Source organism: Hippoglossus hippoglossus, chromosome 12 (assembly GCF_009819705.1).
Source record: "Hippoglossus hippoglossus isolate fHipHip1 chromosome 12, fHipHip1.pri, whole genome shotgun sequence".
NCBI lineage: Eukaryota > Metazoa > Chordata > Actinopteri > Pleuronectiformes > Pleuronectidae > Hippoglossus > Hippoglossus hippoglossus.
Window position 1 is genome coordinate 11438336 of NC_047162.1, and position 19809 is coordinate 11458144.

General features: G+C 42.8%; 1 protein-coding gene across 1 annotated transcript; it reads right to left on the reverse strand.

Annotated features, from left to right (window-relative positions):
- Window positions 1-1437: 1437 nt before the first annotated feature.
- LOC117771818 (endoplasmic reticulum metallopeptidase 1) lies at window positions 1438-17195 on the reverse strand. Its single transcript, XM_034602602.1, has 15 exons — window positions 16836-17195; window positions 13777-14081; window positions 12064-12191; window positions 11852-11957; window positions 11319-11465; window positions 11043-11135; window positions 8650-8862; window positions 8214-8434; window positions 7007-7181; window positions 6233-6423; window positions 5865-6017; window positions 5121-5323; window positions 4891-5006; window positions 4501-4664; window positions 1438-3395 (listed from the first exon to the last, which is right to left on the reverse strand). The coding sequence occupies exons 1-15, from the start codon at window positions 17111-17113 to the stop codon at window positions 3219-3221; spliced, it is 2670 nt and encodes an 889-aa protein (XP_034458493.1). The 5' UTR covers window positions 17114-17195; the 3' UTR covers window positions 1438-3218.
- Window positions 17196-19809: the final 2614 nt, after the last annotated feature.

Here is a 19809-nt window from a genome sequence, read left to right on the forward strand (position 1 = left end):
AAGGCAATGCAACCAACCTTAATTTAATAAGCGTTTTTTAATTTGCTGTACAATTTGCTAATATAATTCAAGCTTTTTGCATATTGTAAAATCATCTCAACTGTTCCATAGACCATAGATCACAGTTACCCTGTTAAACCAGATCCATCCCCCAGTCACAACAGTCAATTCCAACTAACAGACAAATAAGCATTACAAAAAAAAGAAGCAAAACAGCAGTTCAAAAAAACAGGGGACACACAAGTTATCTAAAGTGTCACATGTTTCACATAAAAAAAAGAAAAAGATCAGTATTGTTTAAAAAAATAATCTCAACCTTCAGAATAAAAACTTTTAGAGAATCGGGCACGACTGAGAATCAAGATGTTGAAAACAGGTAAAAATGACAAAACAGATTTAACTTAAAAACTTCAACACAAGGCATTAAGACATTTGAGTCGATACGTCGGAGGAGATTTCTGTTAAACTGCTTCTGATATGGACGTTTGTGTTTGTTTTCCCTCGACTGTTACATGTGATAAAGCTCCGTCCGAGTGCGAGTTTCCACTGAAAAAAAAACAGAAAAACCCCACTCAGCAGTGCTGGGTCGGCCTCTCGGTCTAAACTGAATCACATTAATACATTAGATTCTGCAGGAAACTATTTAAATTCACCTAATCCCCAAAAGGTTAGAGCACCAGCGGCGTATTACGAGGCGTTTCACAGCGTTAATATGTCACCGCTCTGTCCCACGACCCCTCCTGCGTTCTCACTCCGTCATTCATCCACACTCCTCCCATTTCAGGTTAAAACTATAAAGAAAGAAAAAACGAGTCTCGCTTCAGCCTGGACTTGAAACGTTGAGTATCTCCGGTTGAAGACTTTTCACACTCGCCACAGAACGGATTTTTTTGTTTAGAAAAATATTCATTTACATTTGTTAATAAAGCTTTTTTTTTCTCCCGTAGACACTCTCCATATCAACTGGAATAGTGTCTATACAGCATCATAGATCCATCGCCTGTCAATTAAAGTCAGTCTCTGATCCACACAAACACATACACACAAACACACAGAGAGCGGGGGGGGGGGGGGGGGGGGGGGTGAAAGCTGAAACTGCGAAGACTTTTATCTAAAATCAAATTTCAGACTCCTCCCTGCGAGAATTTAAATCGGACGGAAGCTAAAAGGTCGTATTTAAACTCTCACATGAAAAGAGCGTCGCTGGACAATCGGCTTCCAAACTGTTGTTGAGGGATTTTAGATTTTAAACTTTCCGGCAGACGATAATTCATCTTACATTGAAAAAACGCTGTACAGTTCGGCACTTGGAAGCTTTGAAGACCACGGAGAAGCTCGTTTCCACGACAGTAAACCCTTTTCTGCGTCTTTGGAAAGCAAAGCCTCTTAAGGCCTCCCTTCGTGTGTTTGCGTTTCTCGCTTTGCGTGAATGAAACCAGGTGGACGCACGGGATGGAACACAGGAGGGGACAAAACAACTTTCTCTCAGTTGATTTCACACAAGTGCAAATAATCTCCCAGGTGTTTTACGACCAGATTTGAAACCCAACGAGCAGTTCTGTGACTTTGAGGTTGAACAGATTTGATCAGTGTGTTGGACTGAAGGCCGGGAGGAGAGTCATCCTGATTCTACTTCAGACAAATCTATTAATCTCCATTTTAATATAGAAGCAGCCTGCCCACAATCTATAATCTCTGTCTCTAGCATTAGTCAAACAGCCAAACGTTACCTAAACAACTCTAACAACAACATTCAAACCAGTCCCTACAAGACCATTAAAAACTGCTAACTGGGTGTCAGACACATTGATCAGTGTGGACTGTTACGTGTTCTGTGGTTTCTACGATGTGAAGTGGGATCACGTGTTAAACCCATCACACGGAACCAGATTGCAGCTGTGACACTTGAGTTACTGAGAGTGAAGATGCAGCTCCACTTGACATGAGAAGAAAGATTAGGAACAGACAGAGAAAACGAGTGGATACTGACACTGTGAAGCAGAAGTCCCCAGAAGCACCGACGTATAGTTTTACATTCTCAGATACATTTCAGCAACAACTCAAATTAAATTATCCAGACAGAGGTTCCCTGGCGCTGCTGGAGACGAGTCGTAGCATAGAGAGAAGTTGTCAAGTACAAATTATATGACAGTTACAGCAAAACCGCAAAAACCGACGCTGACACACTTTATGGACGTGGAGCTGCATTGCTGGTGTTCACACAGATTCACCATCAAGGTTCAAGTTATAGTTTTGAAACATGGGACATTAACTTAAATCCGAGTTCGGGTGTCATCAAAAAATAAATAAAACTGACACTGAGCAAACCTTGACATTTTGATTTCAGCCAACAGGCACCGTGTTGTGCATCCGGTGCGACCCACTGCAGATTAGTGGTTTTTACTGAGGTGTAGTAATTTCACAGTTTACTAAGCTGATAGAAAAACTAGTTCAACACGTGGTTTAGCGAGTGCGTGTTGATGAGGAGTGACTTTCAAAGTGTCAAAGTTTCCAGTTCAAGTCAGGATGAGGGTTGAAATAAAAACCAGGTCTTTATTTTTCAGTATGTGACTGGAGCTACAGTGCAGACAGTGGTAGTGGTGTCATTTGTTCCGGAGGAAGGCAGAAAACACTTCTGCTCTGAGGAAGGCCCGAGTAGTTGGCTGATAAATGAGCAGTGGAGGTAGCCATGCGACCTAATTCATTCAGGACGTGTGTTGGCGTGAGAGAGGGGGAGGAAAGGGGGAGGGAGTGGGCGAGAGGGAAAGTGAGGAGGGGGGAGATGGCGTGAGCGAGCAAAGCAAAGGCACGACAGATTGAGTAAAAACAACAGAAAAAGGGGGGGGGGGGTAGAAGAAGAAGAAACTCGTAACCCCTTCGTTTCACTGATCCAGGAGTGAGCACAAGGCTTGTGGTGGTCGGTCAGTTGCTCAGTCTGTGAGCGTTCAGCTCGGCTTACCTCCGGCATGTCTCAGCGCGTCCTCCTGCTCGGTGAGCGGCTAACGCCTACTGACACAGTGGTGAGGGGTCTCTCAGGCAGGCCGGTAGGGAGGGTGTGTGTGTTAGAGAGTGTGTGTTTGTGTCCCAGTGGGAAAAAAAAGGCAGCAGGGCCCGTCCTCAGTGTTGTTGCTTGGATATCGCCTTTCTCCGTCTCTGGAGCTCCGTTGGCAGCCCTCAGCTCTCCGGAGCGTCAGCCTCCACGATGGATGAGCAGCTCCTCAGTATCGGTACATGTCGTAGGTGCTGACCCAGAACGAGGGGAAAGCCCACGTGGGGAACTTGTGGAGCATTTCCTCCAGCTGAGCAGTCCGCTGGTCGTCCCCGAAGAAATAATGGGAGGAGATGGCGACGGAGATCATCCCCTCGGGGCCCGACGGGTCCGGTTCTCTTGGAGGCTGACGGAGAGAAAGAGAGAGAGAACCATGAATGTCAGCAGAGGCGAGTGTGTGAGAGAAAACCAGACCAGGGGGGCCTCTGGTCAAATCACCATGTCTCCAGCCTGATGGAGCTTATGCAATGGAGGATTTAAAAAGTCACGGAGTTCGCTTCATGCATGCAATTCCTTAAAGAGGGGCGTGTGTGAGACTGGGCCAGTGGCACAGGGCTGCGCCTTTAACGCATTTCAAGTTAAATCACCAAAACTGGAGTTTAAAGGGTTTCACACGACAGTCAGGCTTTCACACACAGTCGCACTGTGTCCTGGCTGAGTAAATCTCCTGCAGACATGCCAGCCTGAGGCCCTCAGGTGATGTGTGGCACGACACAGGCCAAGAAGGAAGTAACAGGGGACAAAGGGGAGGATTAAGGACTTTTCTTTAACATTACAAGTTAGAGCAAGTTTTCACCAATTTCCCAGGGAGTAATGTTTCGACTTTCAGGAGGAAATCAGGCATTTTTAGGGGAGTGTGCATTTTGGCATTGAAATGTAGTTTTACAGGTTTTTTCAGCTGCTGAACAGTAACAAATAGTGCTACAGTCTGTAACTGCCACTACTGTGTAGCTGAGATGATGTGGATTCAGTGAGGGATCAACTGTTTACATGTATCGTCAACAGTTTTAAAACTATGTCCAAACAAACATGATGGATTTGCTGCTGAATTAAAGAAAACATGTCGGGCGTGAGCTAGTTAGCAAATGAGTTCTTGAGTTATGGCCAGAAATGTGTTAAATGAGGTGACCTTTGACCTCCGTCTTCTAATCAGTTCCTTGTTAAGTCCGAAGTGAATGTCTGTACCCGATGTAATGAAATTCCCTCGAGGCATTCCTGAGATATCACGTTCAGGAGAAGGGGGATTTTAAAACAACTCTAAAATATCACTGAGAGATACTTTCAATATTCTACGTTAATTTAAAGTTTTAACAATTCATTTTTTACTGAATCATTCTGATGTGTCACATTGAGAACATATTTCACAGGATTTTCTCCACACCCCACAGACAGAAAGAACAATACACAACAGATATATTGTTATCATTGTTAGTCACACAGGAGAAACGTACCTGTATTTCAAACCAAAAGGTCCATGTCGGGGCGTCGAGGCCGTGAGAATAGAAGATGAAATATTCTCCGCTCAGGTCGAACTGAGGCGTCCCGTCGCCGAAGGACCAGGTGGAGAGGCTCGCTCCTCGGTGAGGCATCAGATACAGGGACATGTGGCTGGGGCCTGCATGGGACGTGGGCAAGTTAACACACACAAAAATATGCACACGTACCAGGTGAGGCCTTAAAAAGAGAAATCCATACCACTATAAGGAGCTGGGATTGAGAATCCAGAAATAATTGACATTTTAAACCCTCACAACAATTCAATGGAATATGGTAATAAACGGCTTGAGGATGTCTGAATCATTGCTGACTGGATCCGAGGAAGTTACATGAAAGCTCCTGACCTTTGACATTGAAGGTCATCTTGACCGTCCCCCAGCGCGTCTCCTCTTGGGACACAAGGCTGAACTCCACTGGAGAGCTGGGAGACACTTCTGGGGCAGGAAGGTACCAGTTCTTCCTGAAAACGCACCCAGGAGGAAAACAAGGAATAAAAAGTGTGTACATGAAGACAGTCACATTATTCAATCAATCAATAGAAACATGGAGACGGTGCTGGCGCTGTGTTACTGACTTGCTGAGGAACTTTACAGGCAGGAACCAGGGGTAACCGCAGAAGGGTCGGTCCTCTCGACAGTGCGTGCGGACACTGTCGTTGATCTCGGGGATGTAGGGTGTGATGTGCTGGATGCCGGTGAAGTCAAAACTGTTAATCCAAAGCCCCGAGTCCCGGCTCTCCACCTGGCCCTCGAGGTTGTGGAAGGTCCTCGTCGTGTGCTTCCGGGAGGGAAGAGGAGTTATTTTCATTCTCCGTCTGGAACAACTTAGTGTAGATCTCTGTGATTTATACGAGCAGGTGGAGGAACGCAACCTGTGCACTTTTGTCTGATACCGAAAACATGCAGAGATAAGGGAAATATACTAGTTACGTAAAAGATGGATCTGTTTTCACATGCTTCCATTAAGAGCATTAAACCAAACAAATAGGAAGTGCACTGACGGTCAAGAAAGTGGCCAAAATATGCACGGTAAGCTTGAATAACTGTTTCCTCATCGGATTTAAAAGTGATTATTGATTTACTCTCAGTCTAAAAGGCTTTCCCCATTTGAGTGAAGCATTTTCTTACACACAATTATTAAAAAGTCTTAAAAATCAGATGAGAAAAGCGAAAATTTTCATAATTTCTACTTCCCATCTAGTTAAGAGAAAAAATGTAATTTGCCAGAGTTACGGTAAATTCATAGGTTTACATGTACAAGTCTGTGCTTCTGTGTGTGTGTGTATGCGTGTTTGTGTGTGTGTGTTGTCATTTAGAACCTGCAGGAAGACTCGTTTCGGCCGGGGACTGTCTGGACTGCCTGAAAAGGGAAAGAAGACGCCGCAGGACACCAACAGGAACAAGATGATGAAGACTGAGCCCAGACCAGACAGGATCCACTTGGTGCTCCGGACCAAATAGACGAAATGTAGCTGAGACGGACAAGAACATACTCTTTGTTACTGAAGGGGAGAATAAACAATTTTTAAGAATTACAACAAATATGAGAAGCATTTGTAAATTTGATGTTACTGGCTTCCTGTTGTCAGTCAACTACACACATTTATTGAGTTGCTTTAAATTCTCTACTGTAAAAACCCAAAATGCTGCTGCAGCAATTAAAACTGTATTTCATGAGAATACTCACAAAGAAGGAGGAGAGAAAGATGGTTGCGAGGGTGACCAGGGTGGCCAGCACCACCTCGGGGGGGATTTCCGTACCGCTGCGACCCATGATGGGGGTGAAAATCTCAAACACCACCCAGATGAGGAACATGAAGTGGACATATGGCAATGCCAGGCCCAGCAGGTAGAGGACGCTGTACTTCAGGGACGCTCCTGCAGAAAAACACGGTGGTTAGTGTTTTTTCAGAACAAACCGAGGACCAGTCCGTCCTGTTTGACATCACATAGGTGTGTCACATCGTAAGTCATCATTAATTCAACACCTTTCTATTCAGTCAGACAGACAGAGGGTGTCTTTTACATATATGACTGTATTCAGACATGACACGACTTGCAAAATGTTTGACAAATTGTACTTGAAAGTAAACAGCTATAGCTGGAAAAAAAAGCAACAAGGTGGAAATGTGTGTTGTCTGTTCTCTCACAGATGGATTTATATCTTATTTTGCGATTGAAGTCTCTAATGATCATCTTATCGATGCATTAAAATTGGCTTATTTACAAATTATACTTAATTTAGCTTAAATTTTAACTCCAATTCAATTTAAGATAACCAAAGTTTTTCCGTGCATATGCATTCCACCTAAATCACCTGTGTTTTGGAGGGGTTTTACATTTTGGGGGGAAAAGAAAGCAAATACAGTTGTTTCCCAAAAATGTATTCCTTTAAATCCAAATCATACTGAATAGGGAAAACCCTGATTTGTGAACTAACTCTGCAGAGATGAGTGTTTACCTCTGTGTTTAAATTCCCTGGCCAGCAGCAGTTTGGTGACCAGGGGGAAGGCCACCATCAGCATGGGGACGTAGGCCGAACACAGGCCCTGCTGGGTCAACCACACCAGGCTGCAGCACCACAGAAGTAAACTCACATCAAAATACAGATCACCCAGCTCCACTAATCGGACGCCCTGCGTGGAAAACACAAATACACACACAGCTATATCATTATTGTTATCATTATCATCAAACATGACACCCAGGCTTCTTGCAACCTTAGTTAGGGTTAATTCATTGAATGCATGTTCAGTTCTGAACCAGAATACCAAATTTTCAGTGGCCAAGCATGTTAGGTTCTCATGCATCATTCATTTTATCTTAATTTCTATCTTTTTTTCAGTATGAGAGAGATGAGGTCTTCTGTGGAGCGGGACAAAGGTTGGTCTGTGTCCTTCCTGGAAAATGGCCACGCTAAGCTCGGGTTCATAATGTTGTTATCTGCAGCTCCAGTGGGGAAACAAAACGTACAGTTACAACTGTTCGACACATAATATGTCTATTGAATGTTTTTCTGTTTACAAGCAGACATGCAAAAACTATCATAAACCTCAGTGACACAGGGGGAATTGGCTCTCAGCTGCTCCTGAATGAGTGTGTACACGTGACGACCGCATATCTGACACATCAACAGTTTTATAATGTCGCACACAAACATACACAGAGAGCCGCTGTTTTGTAATCGCTGCGGAGGAGGAGAAACTGCCTGGTTTTCTCCTCTCTGCACTTTAATATAAGCTGAGTGAGACATCATGAGACATTAGGATCAGGGAAACAGTTTGACCTCTTCTTAATCTCAAACTAAACACAGAAAAAGGGGAAGCATCACAGTGAACGAGAGGAACTCTGTGCTAAACTGTAAAAACAAGGTTCAGGGAACAAGAGGTATTGTTAAAGATATAGATCAAGATAAGTCGAGCTGCTCTAAATTCTTTCAGCTTCAAACATTTCTCAAACTGTCACCTTTGACCGAGACTCATTGTTTTCCAATTTCAGTACCACTGTAATTCGGGAAATCTGTGAAGTGATACATAATGTGGTTTCTCCTCATTCAACAGAGACATATTATGTTCACTTTCCAGCTCATAGTTTTAATGTGTGTTATTGCTTGAAAAGTTTGACATGCTATGATGTACAGAAAACACTGTCCTCAGAAGAACTCTCACCCCGTAGTAAAGGTTCTTGGCGAGCGTGTGGATGAGGATCATTTTCCCGGCGGCTGCCGTCCCATACAGGCAGATGGAGGCGTAGAAATGGTTGTACCAGAACATGGAGCGACCCATCAGAGTGACGAGCAGAGCGACAATCAGCACCAGCAGCAGGGTGACTAACCAGCACAGCACTGTGACGCCCGTGGCATAGGCCAGATCCCGAACATAGCGGCCACCTGAGAGAGATGAATGTCGAAAGAAGACGTGACACACATTCAAAACTAATGAAATGAAAATTTGGCCTCAAAATCTGGTACTGGACTATTTTTATCTTTCTTTTTTTTTTTTTTAAGAAAATCAATGCAACAGGCCACAAAGAGGAAAACACACATTTTCAGAACAGGAAGTGACATAACATAACATACATCCAACGCAGGAAATGGTGACCTACCCCCATTGCCAGGCAGTGATGCTTTCTTGGCCAGATATAGGAAGGTGGCCGTGGCGACTATGTAGTTGAGGATGGTGCCGACACGGGCGGGGTACGCCACCGCCACAAACCCCAACAGGTCGAAAAATACCATGTTGCCATGGCGATACTCCGAGGAATCGGCCAACCTCTCCGACGTCAACAGGTACTTCAGCACCGCCAGGATGTTGTCGCCTAGACAGAGGAAGTGGGTTCAGGGGCGAAGCAGTTCAAAGCTGGAATTCAACATCGTAAACCCTGCTGCATGAGTTCAGCTTTACTGAACAGAAGGACATCAGCTGGAGGTCAGAGAGTTTAAGATCACCTGAACCGGACTTGTAAGCAGGACAGACTGAGACAGTACAAATTCATGGAAGTGGAAAAACTAGAGAGTAAATTCTACTTTAACAAATTTCACCCCACAATCGAGGAAGGAAACGGCTAATATGTGGAAAAAGGGATCACCCTTCATTCAACTGACACAACATGGGCAGTTGATGATTCAGTATAACCTTTGTTTGTTTTAAACATTATAATGTGCCTTTATTTGAGAGTCAACAGGGAAGAGACGGATAAGAACAATGGGAAACTAACCCACTATTCAGCCACCAAAGTGTCCCAATGACTCAATGCAACTTCCTAACCAGCAGTGGCCCTTGTCATTCATGCATGGGCGCCGACACGGTTGGTGATAAAACCATGTGCACACAAACATCACGTCAGCGATTAAACCAACACGGTACAACACACACTAGTAAATGAAGGTCGGTCACTGTGTGTCAAACCGCACAGTCTCTCCTTTACTTTTTGAATTAAATCCCATTTTATTTTATTGGTAATTACAGTATAATAATACTACTCTTACAAATAGACTGGTCTGTCTTTTTGTGTGTGTGTGTGTGTGTGTGTGTGTGTGTGTGTGTGTGTGTGTGTGTGTGTGTGTGTGTGTGTGTGTGTGTGTGTGTGTGTGTGTGTGTGTGTGTGTGTGTGTGTGTGTGTGTGTGTGTGTGTGTGTGTGTGTGTGTGTAGACATGAAAGCAGCAGCACACATAAAAGAAACTTAGCCTCAGGACACAGTAGCAAACCCAGTGACCTCGTATTGATCCTTCATGTGGGCACATTTCTCATCTACATCCAACATCATGATTGTAGCCAGCTTCACAGCAAGTCCTCTACATGTCCGATACACTGGTGAGCAACTGTTGTGCAACTATGAAAGGCTCCACACACACACACACACACACACACACACACACACACACACACACACACACACACACACACACACACACACACACACACACACACACACACACACACACACACACACACACACACACACACAGGCGAACACACACACACACACACACAGGCGAACACACACACACACACACACACACACACACACACACACACACACACACACACACACACACACACACACACACACACACAGGCGAACACACTAACACACACACACACACTCAGGCGAAACAAAGCTCCATTGTTCTTTCGCTGGGTGGGCTCACTGTGACCTACAAGTGTAAACAACATCTTCTTGTGCATGTGGGTTATCGACAACTTGTCTTTCTGAATTTCACTGTGACAAATCTACAAAGTTTTTAAATGGTTATGCTCCCATTTTATTTTTTAACACATCTACAAAATCCAGGATATATATCTGATGAATCGAGCATTTGCACTTTGCCCTTTTTTTTTCGTCTTAAAGCAAAGCTGTGATGCAGGAGATTTTTAAGAGGTTCGACCAGACACCTGCTGTGCAGATACAGGGCTACTGGTGTATCCTGCTGTATCCACTCTCCACCTTACAAATCTGCTCCTTATCTACCAACTAAAAATACCTCCTACCTCGCTCTCTGAAGCCTCACTTTCTCTCTCTAATAATTCATGCCTTTCACAGTGACTCGTTATGCACGGGAGATGAGGAGGGAGGTGACCAGGAGCTGCTGAAGACTAGAGGAACCATGCCAACTGTCTCTGGGTTTTAGTGCTGACTGACTGGATTCTGTGCTACGTAAAGCAAAAATAATTCAGCCACACAGCACCCGGCAAATGAGGTAAATGAGGACAAGTGCAGCGTATGTATGTAGGTGTGTATGCACTTTTTTGTTCTGAGGGAAATAAAGAGATCCATTTGACACTGAGGGATAAAGCACAAATGCACAGCATGTGTTTGTAGCTTGTGTTTGTCTTTGTAAAACAAAAAACACCGTGTTGAGAGTCTTCTGCTACAATGACCATTCTCTCTTTGACAGACAGTTAGAATAAACAGGTGACACTGTATCTGCAATAAACGTTAAATAATAACCGTAACACCTGTTTGCGAATGGATGCGGATGTGGTTATTTGCTTACCTGCTCTCTGTATCGAGTCTGTCAGGATCCTGTCGGCGGTGTCATACTTGGTGTGGTAGATGAAACCGTTTTCAATGAAAGCCAGATCAATGCCTGTGAATCAAACACAAACACACAAGAAGACATGAATCGCAGAAAAAGACCAAATAAAGGCACCTTTACTTTGTAGATCCAGCCGTCACTGGATTCTTGTTTTAGACTCCTTCACTGAAAGAGTTTATACTTTCATATTCATTTGCATACTGTGCTTGTGTAGTGTTCATTGTGAGAACTTACCTGGGATGTTGCCAAAGTCCCTGTAGATGCGGAAGTCGGTGTCAGAAGGGATGATCCCACTTTGAAAGACCTCCTGACCGACCACGGAGGCAAAAGGGTGTTTGGCTGCTTGGACGTAGGCCTCAACCAGCCACGGGTTCTCTGGACCTTTGAGGAGAAAAGAAAGGAAAAGCTGCTGAGACATTTTGTACAGTTGATCATTAACTCCTCTAAGTTTGGTCCTTGTGGAAACAATATGTGGTGGTTTATGTCCTCTCCTCTCCTGTCTTTCCCACCACTGATGTAGGCATTTAAGCTTGTTTAAAGTAATAAATTCATCGGTTGTGGCAAGTAAGTGCATCAGATAATGTCTAATATACAAATGCAATGTTACAGGCACCTCAGGCAGAATCTGTGACTGCAAAACTCTTAACTTCTCTTGTTTTGCAAGTTTTCCAAATTACAGGAAAACTAACACAGAGAGCAAACCTGGGAGAAAACAAGCAGCTGAGAATTACACTAGAGCAGTTTATCAAACACGAATGTTGAATTACCTGTCTGAAAAACGACCTCCTTGCCCCCAACACCTGCAGCCTCCAAGTTAATAAAGGCTCGCACCTGCTTGGCCCAAGGATGCTGGGTAATGAAACCGTGACTGGCCTGATGGAAAGATAGAGAAGACAGCGAAGCAAAGACATCGGGTAAGAATTTAAAAAACGAAAATAATGAAAGACGAAGAGAGGAGTCGACAAGCTAGTCATTTTACCTGCAGGATATTTTCCTCTGCCCCGTTAAAGAGGAAGACCACACCATGGTGAATAGGTGTGGACTGGTTGGCCAGAGAATGGAGGACTTCCAGCATCACGGCACAGCTCACTGCATCGTCGCTGGCACCTATGACGAAGCAAACCAGTGTACGTGTGTTTACAAAAAATACTTAAAACCATTCAGGCAAAAAAAAGGGTTAGCTAGACCTTGCATTTACATACAAAGAAGTGGAACTATCTCCAATCTAATCCACACCCAGCGGCTCAATGTGAGATAAAAGAAACACAGGTGAATGAGCTGATAACTCTCACAAGCACCAGAATAGCACAAATACAAGATTGTAATCTCACTGCTTGTACGATGGCAAGAGCACAAAGGAAAAGGGTGTAATAGGGAGTGGACAAAGAAAAGAGCATGTGATACCAGGAATAGACACGGCCTGGGTGAGGAACACAGGAGAAGTGCAAAGAAAGGGAGAAAAAAAAATGACTGAAAGATCAGAGAGCTCTCAAGTGAGACGTCATGTGCTCCGGCTTTCTGGGCTGCATGAGTTCATGAGGTTGGGGGGGTGGAAGCCCGTTCACTGTCTGTCTGGGCACCATTCATGCTCCTGTCGCTGCCACTTAACGTCAGCGACATATTAATCCTCGTCCCTAAAAAGCTCTGTGGGACTTCACACAATGTGCGGTGTATAGAATCAAAGCCTGAAAAGTCGGTATAGGTGCTTGAAGGTGCATTATTCGTTCAAAGGGAGGTGCCATGCTCCCCTGTTCATATATTCAAACTATGCACTTCTCCTTTGATTCTTCCTTTTTTCCCTGTTATTATTTTCTACACCAGCAAATGTTTGGAATTCCGAGAAATCAAAAGGGCCGCAGGCGGCGGTGGACATGAGAAAGTATGTGTGTATCTTCCCGGTCCACACCTCTTGGATCAATTTCCTTTTGGCCGTGAAGCTGTTTGTGCACATGAGAGTGAGCATGTGTGTGTAGGAACGGGAAGGGAACTGGAACAGGCTCTACAGAGTGAGGTTAAACAGCAAAAAACCATCCTGCAGACAAAGATTATGAGATTATGACAAGATACGGTTAATCATCAACAAACACAGTTATTACAGCCTAGGTAGGACTCCACGATTGCTTTGGGCCGCTCCCTGGTAAAAGCACAATGTGGCCCTTTGTGATAATTTACAAGAAGTATTAAAGATCCAAATTTTCAGGATGGTCTTGCTATGGCAGGTTAAATTTCACTCAGACTGGCCTACGTGACTATAGTTAATAACAAGGGACCCTAATGAGGGTATTATCTCCATCTAACCTATTTAACAACATCTAAGATTGAATGGGTTCTGTCACGTTCCCATCATTCCTCCGTGTTTTGAGGAAATCTGTTCAGTAGTTTTTTGTGTAATCCTGCTGACAAACAAACCAACGGACAGAGACGAAAACATAACCTCGTTAGCGGAGTTAATTAAGACAGATTTGATCCAATATACAAGTGTGACACTTCAAATTAATGTCCTGTTCCGTTTACTCACACTTGACGACTGAGGGTCCTCTCTCTTTCTTCTAGTAATTAAAACTGGGCACACAAGTGTATGATGGTTTCCTGTATGTACCTACATGCAAGCTGCGAGTAGCTTCACCCGCCCTCGCTTTCTTCAGTAACGCTCTCACATAAGCACCAGGCTGAAATGTGGATGTTTTTGTACCTGGACTGTTGGCCACTGTGTCAAAGTGGCAGTTGGCCAGCATGAGATGTTTGGCACCTCCCTTGGGCTCCAGCCTCACAGCGATGTTGGTGACGCGGTCGTAGAAGCTGGTGAAGCCCCCGAGGAAGTCGATGGAGAAGGTGCCGGTGGGACGCTGCACATCTGTCGTGAGCTGGTTGGGGCCCGCTGCCGTCTCGACCCGGATTTTCTCGATCTGCTCCAGCAAGTAGCCCACGGTCAGGACTTCGTTCTCATGACTGCCCACCGGCCGCGGGCCGACGCTGGTGATCTGCTCCAAGTGCACTCTAGATCGTGGGGTGAGGCAGGAAGAGAAAGAGGAGAAGATAGTTCAATGTTACTATTTAAAGACAATGAATCATTGGTTGGGTATTACAGCATGTGTGCTCACACTCCACGACTTCCCTTTGAAAATCAACATGGCCTTTCAAACCTTAATCTAGTTAATAAAAACAAGTTCAGGCTTAACATAGTCTGTAGTTTATTGGCTCATATTGAATGTGAGACCATTAATAGCATTTCACTAAACTACACATGGTTTATAAGCAGATCATTTATTTTTTTGACAGCTCTGATAAATGTTTATGCACGTCTCTTTCCTAAAGCAAGCAACTGGAGATAAGATGCATTCATTCATGTCGGATAATAAAAACTGTGCTTGTTGTAATTTATAAAATATTTGTGTGTGTGAGCCCTTGACTCAACATACTGCTGGTTTTAATTAGGTTTTATGTGAGTTAGCAAAGCGAGAACGTGTAGACTGATGTGTCAGTGTGATCGGTGGCTCCTAAAAGTCAGAACACATATGGAGGAATGTCTGCTATCCGCCCATCAGCCAGGTCTGAAACGATAAGACGAGTAATGAAAGAATGTGAATCAGAAACTATTTTTCATGGACAAACGCTGTGGTTCTCACTCTTTTCTATAACAGTAAATCAGTCTTCTTGTTTTTCAGGTTTTTTTGAACATATAAACAGAGAATATGTCTGAGGAATTGTAAAAGGGTGTATTTCACAGTTTATGATATTTTAATCCATCAATAAAAACAATAACTGTCACATCTCCGCACACAACATCAAAAGTGGAAGAATAGAAATCTCGGTGTTGAGGAACATAAGGGAAACAAAATGGTTTTACGTCCCCTCAATGACCAGAAAGGGGAACTTTCCAGTCAGATGAAAACGGTCATCAAAAGACAGGTTCAGAGTCAAAATGAATCTACTCAGTCATTGCAAAGAAATTGAAATTGAAACCACAGTGGGCGACGCCATGAGTTGTATTCCTGCTTTTACAAGGAACGATTAGAAACAGGAACTACTTGGTCTTCATGGCCATTTCTCCAGACCGCAAAAATTCCCATCCGTGAAAAAGTTGCACCACATGACATTAAAGATATCGTCTGAACTGCTGCTTGCACTCGATTCCTGCATCAACCTCCCGGACGCTGTTCGATGCTTATAATTCATATAAGGGATTTGCAGGGCTTGAGCTCACCAAAGCCATAACTGTGACCCATGAAGCTCAGAGCCCTAATCAGTTGAAATGCAGTGTGCATGACTTATTTATGGAGCTACCAGCCAAATGATGGCAAATCCCACTGCCCAGCGCTTTCAAGAGCAGGACTTCAGAGCCAGTGGCGTAATCCTCGCCTCTCCGTCTGAAACACTGATGAACTGCTGCCCCGTGAGGCTCAGGGGTCGTGTCCTTTCAGATTTGTAAAGCTGCTTTTAATCAACCAGATGTTGTTGATGATCTTTTCTATCGTTGTGCTGGCTGCCATGTTTATGGTTCATGTTCGTGGTCATGCTTTATTCATGGGAAAGTGGACCCCTCTGTGGCAGTATTAGTGCCGGGCTGATTTATCAGAGGGCTGATATTAAATCGGCCGATATGAGACTTTCATAGATGTTTTGTATCTGTGCTTCTGCTTGTCAATGGGAAAACTTATTTCATAGAATAAACCATGCAGAGAAATGTGCATTTGTGTTTACATTCATTCAACTTCTTTACATTTGGTTGCATTTGTGATTACTTTTTATTTGTAGTTTTAAAAAGTTCTGGTTATCTTTAAAACATCAAGCCTCGGTTGCATTTCTTTGTTGTAAAAGTTCAATAACAACATTTCAGGAAACATTTGAATGAATACACGAGTTGATATATTGTATCAGACATTTTTGATCCCCTAAGATCCCTTGGGTTTTGTTTGTCTTTTTGTGTCATGTCTGTTTTCCACCACCTGAACTTCCTTATTCTTTACAGGAACCATGGATGATTATACAGAAAGATATCTTGAAATGGGCAGAGTACTACAGTGACTGATTCCTTTCACAACCAATCTGTTGATTGTAACTTAAGCAGTTAAATCATTTTAATAATAATTTTGATCGTGTTTTAATTCATTTGATCGTGTTTTAATTCATTTGTTTTAATGTTTTTACTCTTTTCTCATCTGTAACATGTTTTATTTCTATACCTGTGCTCGATTGCTCCGTTTTTCCTGTTTAACTTGTAAAGCACCTTGTAACTGTGTTTAGAAAGGTGCTAAATAAATAAAGTTGAATTATTATAATTATCATCATTATTAACACAGAATTCCACTGAGAGGAGTTTTTACTAAATACACATTTTAAGCATCTTGGATTTGGACTTTATTCAAGTTTCATTTTCTATGTCTTCATTTGTCTCGAGGTAAAATGGATCTGGGACATAAAGGCTGTCTCATTGAAAGACAAACAATGGCGATCAGGTGCATAGTCCAGACGTGCATGTGATAATAATGATGTAATAACCTTATTGTTATTCTATCAGACTTGGAGCAGGGTTTAGTTTTAGACTGAGGCGGCTGTGGCTCCTCCCGGGCCCCTCTCCCACCGTGTCCCGGAGGTTAGCACGGAGCTGGAGGTGGAGGTGGACCCGGCAGTGGTTGGTTTCTAGGCGGGTCAAACTGGAGGAAAGGTTAGCCGGGAGGCTGCGCCGCTACGAGCCCGTTAGCCGACAGACAAACTGCCGCAGGGCGGAGAGGACAGAGGGGGGCAGCTCACCTGGCTCTCACCGCGTTGAAGTCCCCGCTCGGCTTCCCGATGACGAGCTGCCGGAGCGACAGATGAACCAGTCCCCACAGCGCCAACACAAACACACACACCAGGGAAGTTGCGACCCCTTCCCGCAGCAGGTACAGGCTCACGTCGGGCTTCCTCTTCGGGTCGCCGTTGTAGCCGTTGTCCCCGCACTGGTGCCGGGAAGAGCCCTCGTCGTCGGGCGTCGCGTAGCTCCGCGTCCCGTAGGGCTTTATTCTCCGGACCGTGGTGTCGCTCTCCATCTTTGAGTCCAGCAGTGCATCAGCTGCGGGGAGACCGCTCTCAGATTCCGCCTTCTCCTACTGGGGACGGAGGACGGGTCGCGCTCAGGGACAAACCTCACGGTGCTAAGGCGATTGGAAATGAATTCAGAGTACTGCTCCTCTGTCGCCATCGCGTGGACATTTAAATAACTGCATGTGATTATTTCCAATCTTTTTTTTGTAATGGTTAGTACATTTACTTCACACTCACCTTGTTTTTCTTCACCAATAAAAATCTGATGGTTTATGGTCGGACCAACACCTGAGATACCTGTACAAATAAATAAACATATATCTTTTATATCTCTGGTTTTATATGTTAAGTTTTATTCTTACACTGTTTTCCCCTTTGTCTATATATATAAAATCTGTAAACTAATTAATAAAATTATTTAAAATGTTTCTCTACGTAAGTGTTACAACATTGTTGATTTAACTGTCAGTGCTAAGAACACTCTGAACTGTGTATTTGCTGTGTATTTATATTTGGTATCAGTACCCAGGCTCAGGTACTTGTGTTACTGTACTCTACTTAGTCATCGTATATCTGTATTGTTAATATTCCCATTAGCACAGACTCCTTTACAGTGACAGCTTTTTAATAGTTATGGTGGCTGGATTCTTGACTTATTCTTGACTTTTTATTATTCGTATGCTCTTGTGTTTGACGGTTTTGTGCCCTACTGGATGCCTTAATGCCCCGTCACAATCAATAAAGTATCTATCTATCTATCTATCTATCTATGCTAAAAAAAAACAATATCCAAGCTCTTTCAGTTATTTCAGTACAGTTAACACCTTACAAATATGTATTAATAAAGCTTACAATCTCATATATGTTATGTTGATAAAGTCACTGTCATGTAGGAGACATGCACATATAGGAAAGGAGTAAGTATTCATATCATGTATTAAGTAAAAGAAGCAATACTACACTGTGAATACTCTATTACAAGTAATAGTATACGAAATGTTACTTCAGCAAAATAAGCAATACTACAATAAAAATAATCAATTACAAGTAAAAGTGCCACTTAAAAAGCAGTACTACACAGTAAATATAACATTATAAATACAGGTGCTGCTTTCAAATACAACACTTGAGTACAAATACAGCAGTATCAGCAACAGAAGGTATATAAATGATATCTAGGCATACTGGTACCTGTCAGTGTTATAAATGCTGTTACATCATTATATTGTTGCATAATTCTATTGCTGTGATAAGATGCAGCTCTTCATTGACCCAGATAAAGTTGAAGCTATGATGAAATGGCTTTATATAATGGTGGGTACTTCATATCTTTATATTATATAACTTATATGTAAAATAAACATATAGATGTAGTGTAAGGGGGGAGGGGGGGGGGGTGATCATTTAAATTGTACACACACTCCAGCACTTGCACACTATTCAACTAAGATCAGGTGATATCTTCATAAAGAAGCGCTCACACTTCGGTCTCTGTGTTGTTGTCGGTGTTTTCTCTGTCCGTGTCCTTGGTACTTTTCCATGAGACGCCCCCTTGTAAACACACAGCCGCACTGAGGCTAGCGCAGCGGGGGCTAGCTGCGCGTTAGCTTCTTTAGCGTTAGCCTGTTAGCTTGAGCGTGAAGCTGCGTGTCGGCTCATTTCGTGCGCAGCTGCCACCACGGTTTTTCCGCTTTCAAAATAAAAGTCGAGTTTAATTTGGAATAAATGACTGTATTGAAATGCTGCTCAACTAAAATGCCTCAGATGAAATAAAGAGGAATCGACCGCAGCTCCATTTACACGTATATCTACGTAGCTTAACTGTATTCATTCTGTCTTTGCAATGCAATGGTTCATGTGCAATCTATTCTTACACTGCACAAATCTTTCTTGTTTCTACACTGTATTAATTCTTACTCCATTCATATTTTTCTATATTCTTCATATTCCTTACACTCAAGTATTATTATCCTTACACTTAAGTATCGCATGTTACTTATTATTACTTACTGGTGTCTATTTTTGACTCTTGCTGCTGTAATGTGGAAAATGTCCCCATTGTTGGTCTAATAAAGGATTGTCATATCTTATCTAATCTTATCTTATCTTATGATGCATGTTGTGTAAGGTGTGCAAGGTGTGCTGTGCAGAAATATAAATGATCCTAATATTGGTGCATGCACTGATGAAAACCAAAGAGCAAAAGAAACCTTGGGGAGAAAAATAAATAAATGAGTGCATGGATATTAGGCAACTGTAGCTGTGTACATTACTCCTGTGTGTGATGAATGTGAGGGTTTGGTTCTATCATGGGAGAATCAAATTAAAAAGTAATGCTTGGTGTATATTTAATTTAGTTATGATAAAAAAGGTATATGGTATTTAATGGATGACATCATCAATATCTTCATGCTGGGAAATTATTAACATTATAAAATTGTAATAAATATTCATGATCAATTACCGGATTATATTACATGAATAATAGAACAAAAATAATAAAATATAGATAGATAGATAGATAGATAGATAGATAGATAGATAGATAGATAGATAGATAGGCATACAGATTATAATGAGGCATATAAATAATAATGAGGCACAATAATGAGGCACATGGATAGCATATGTTATGAGATTTTGTGTTGTAACATGATGGTTGCAAGTATACCAGTGTGGTTTTGATGCAGAGACAGGAATT

Excerpts from the sequence above, each read along its gene's own strand:
- LOC117771818 (XM_034602602.1), bottom strand. The coding sequence starts at position 17,113 with ATGGAGAGCGACACCACGGTCCGGAGAATAAAGCCCTACGGGACGCGG. Across the intron at positions 12,192-13,776 it reads CACAGTGGCCAACAGTCCAG|GTGCCAGCGACGATGCAGTG; the intron begins GTACAAAAACAT and ends GCTTCGTCATAG. Across the intron at positions 6,424-7,006 it reads CAGGGAATTTAAACACAGAG|GAGCGTCCCTGAAGTACAGC; the intron begins GTAAACACTCAT and ends GTTTTTCTGCAG.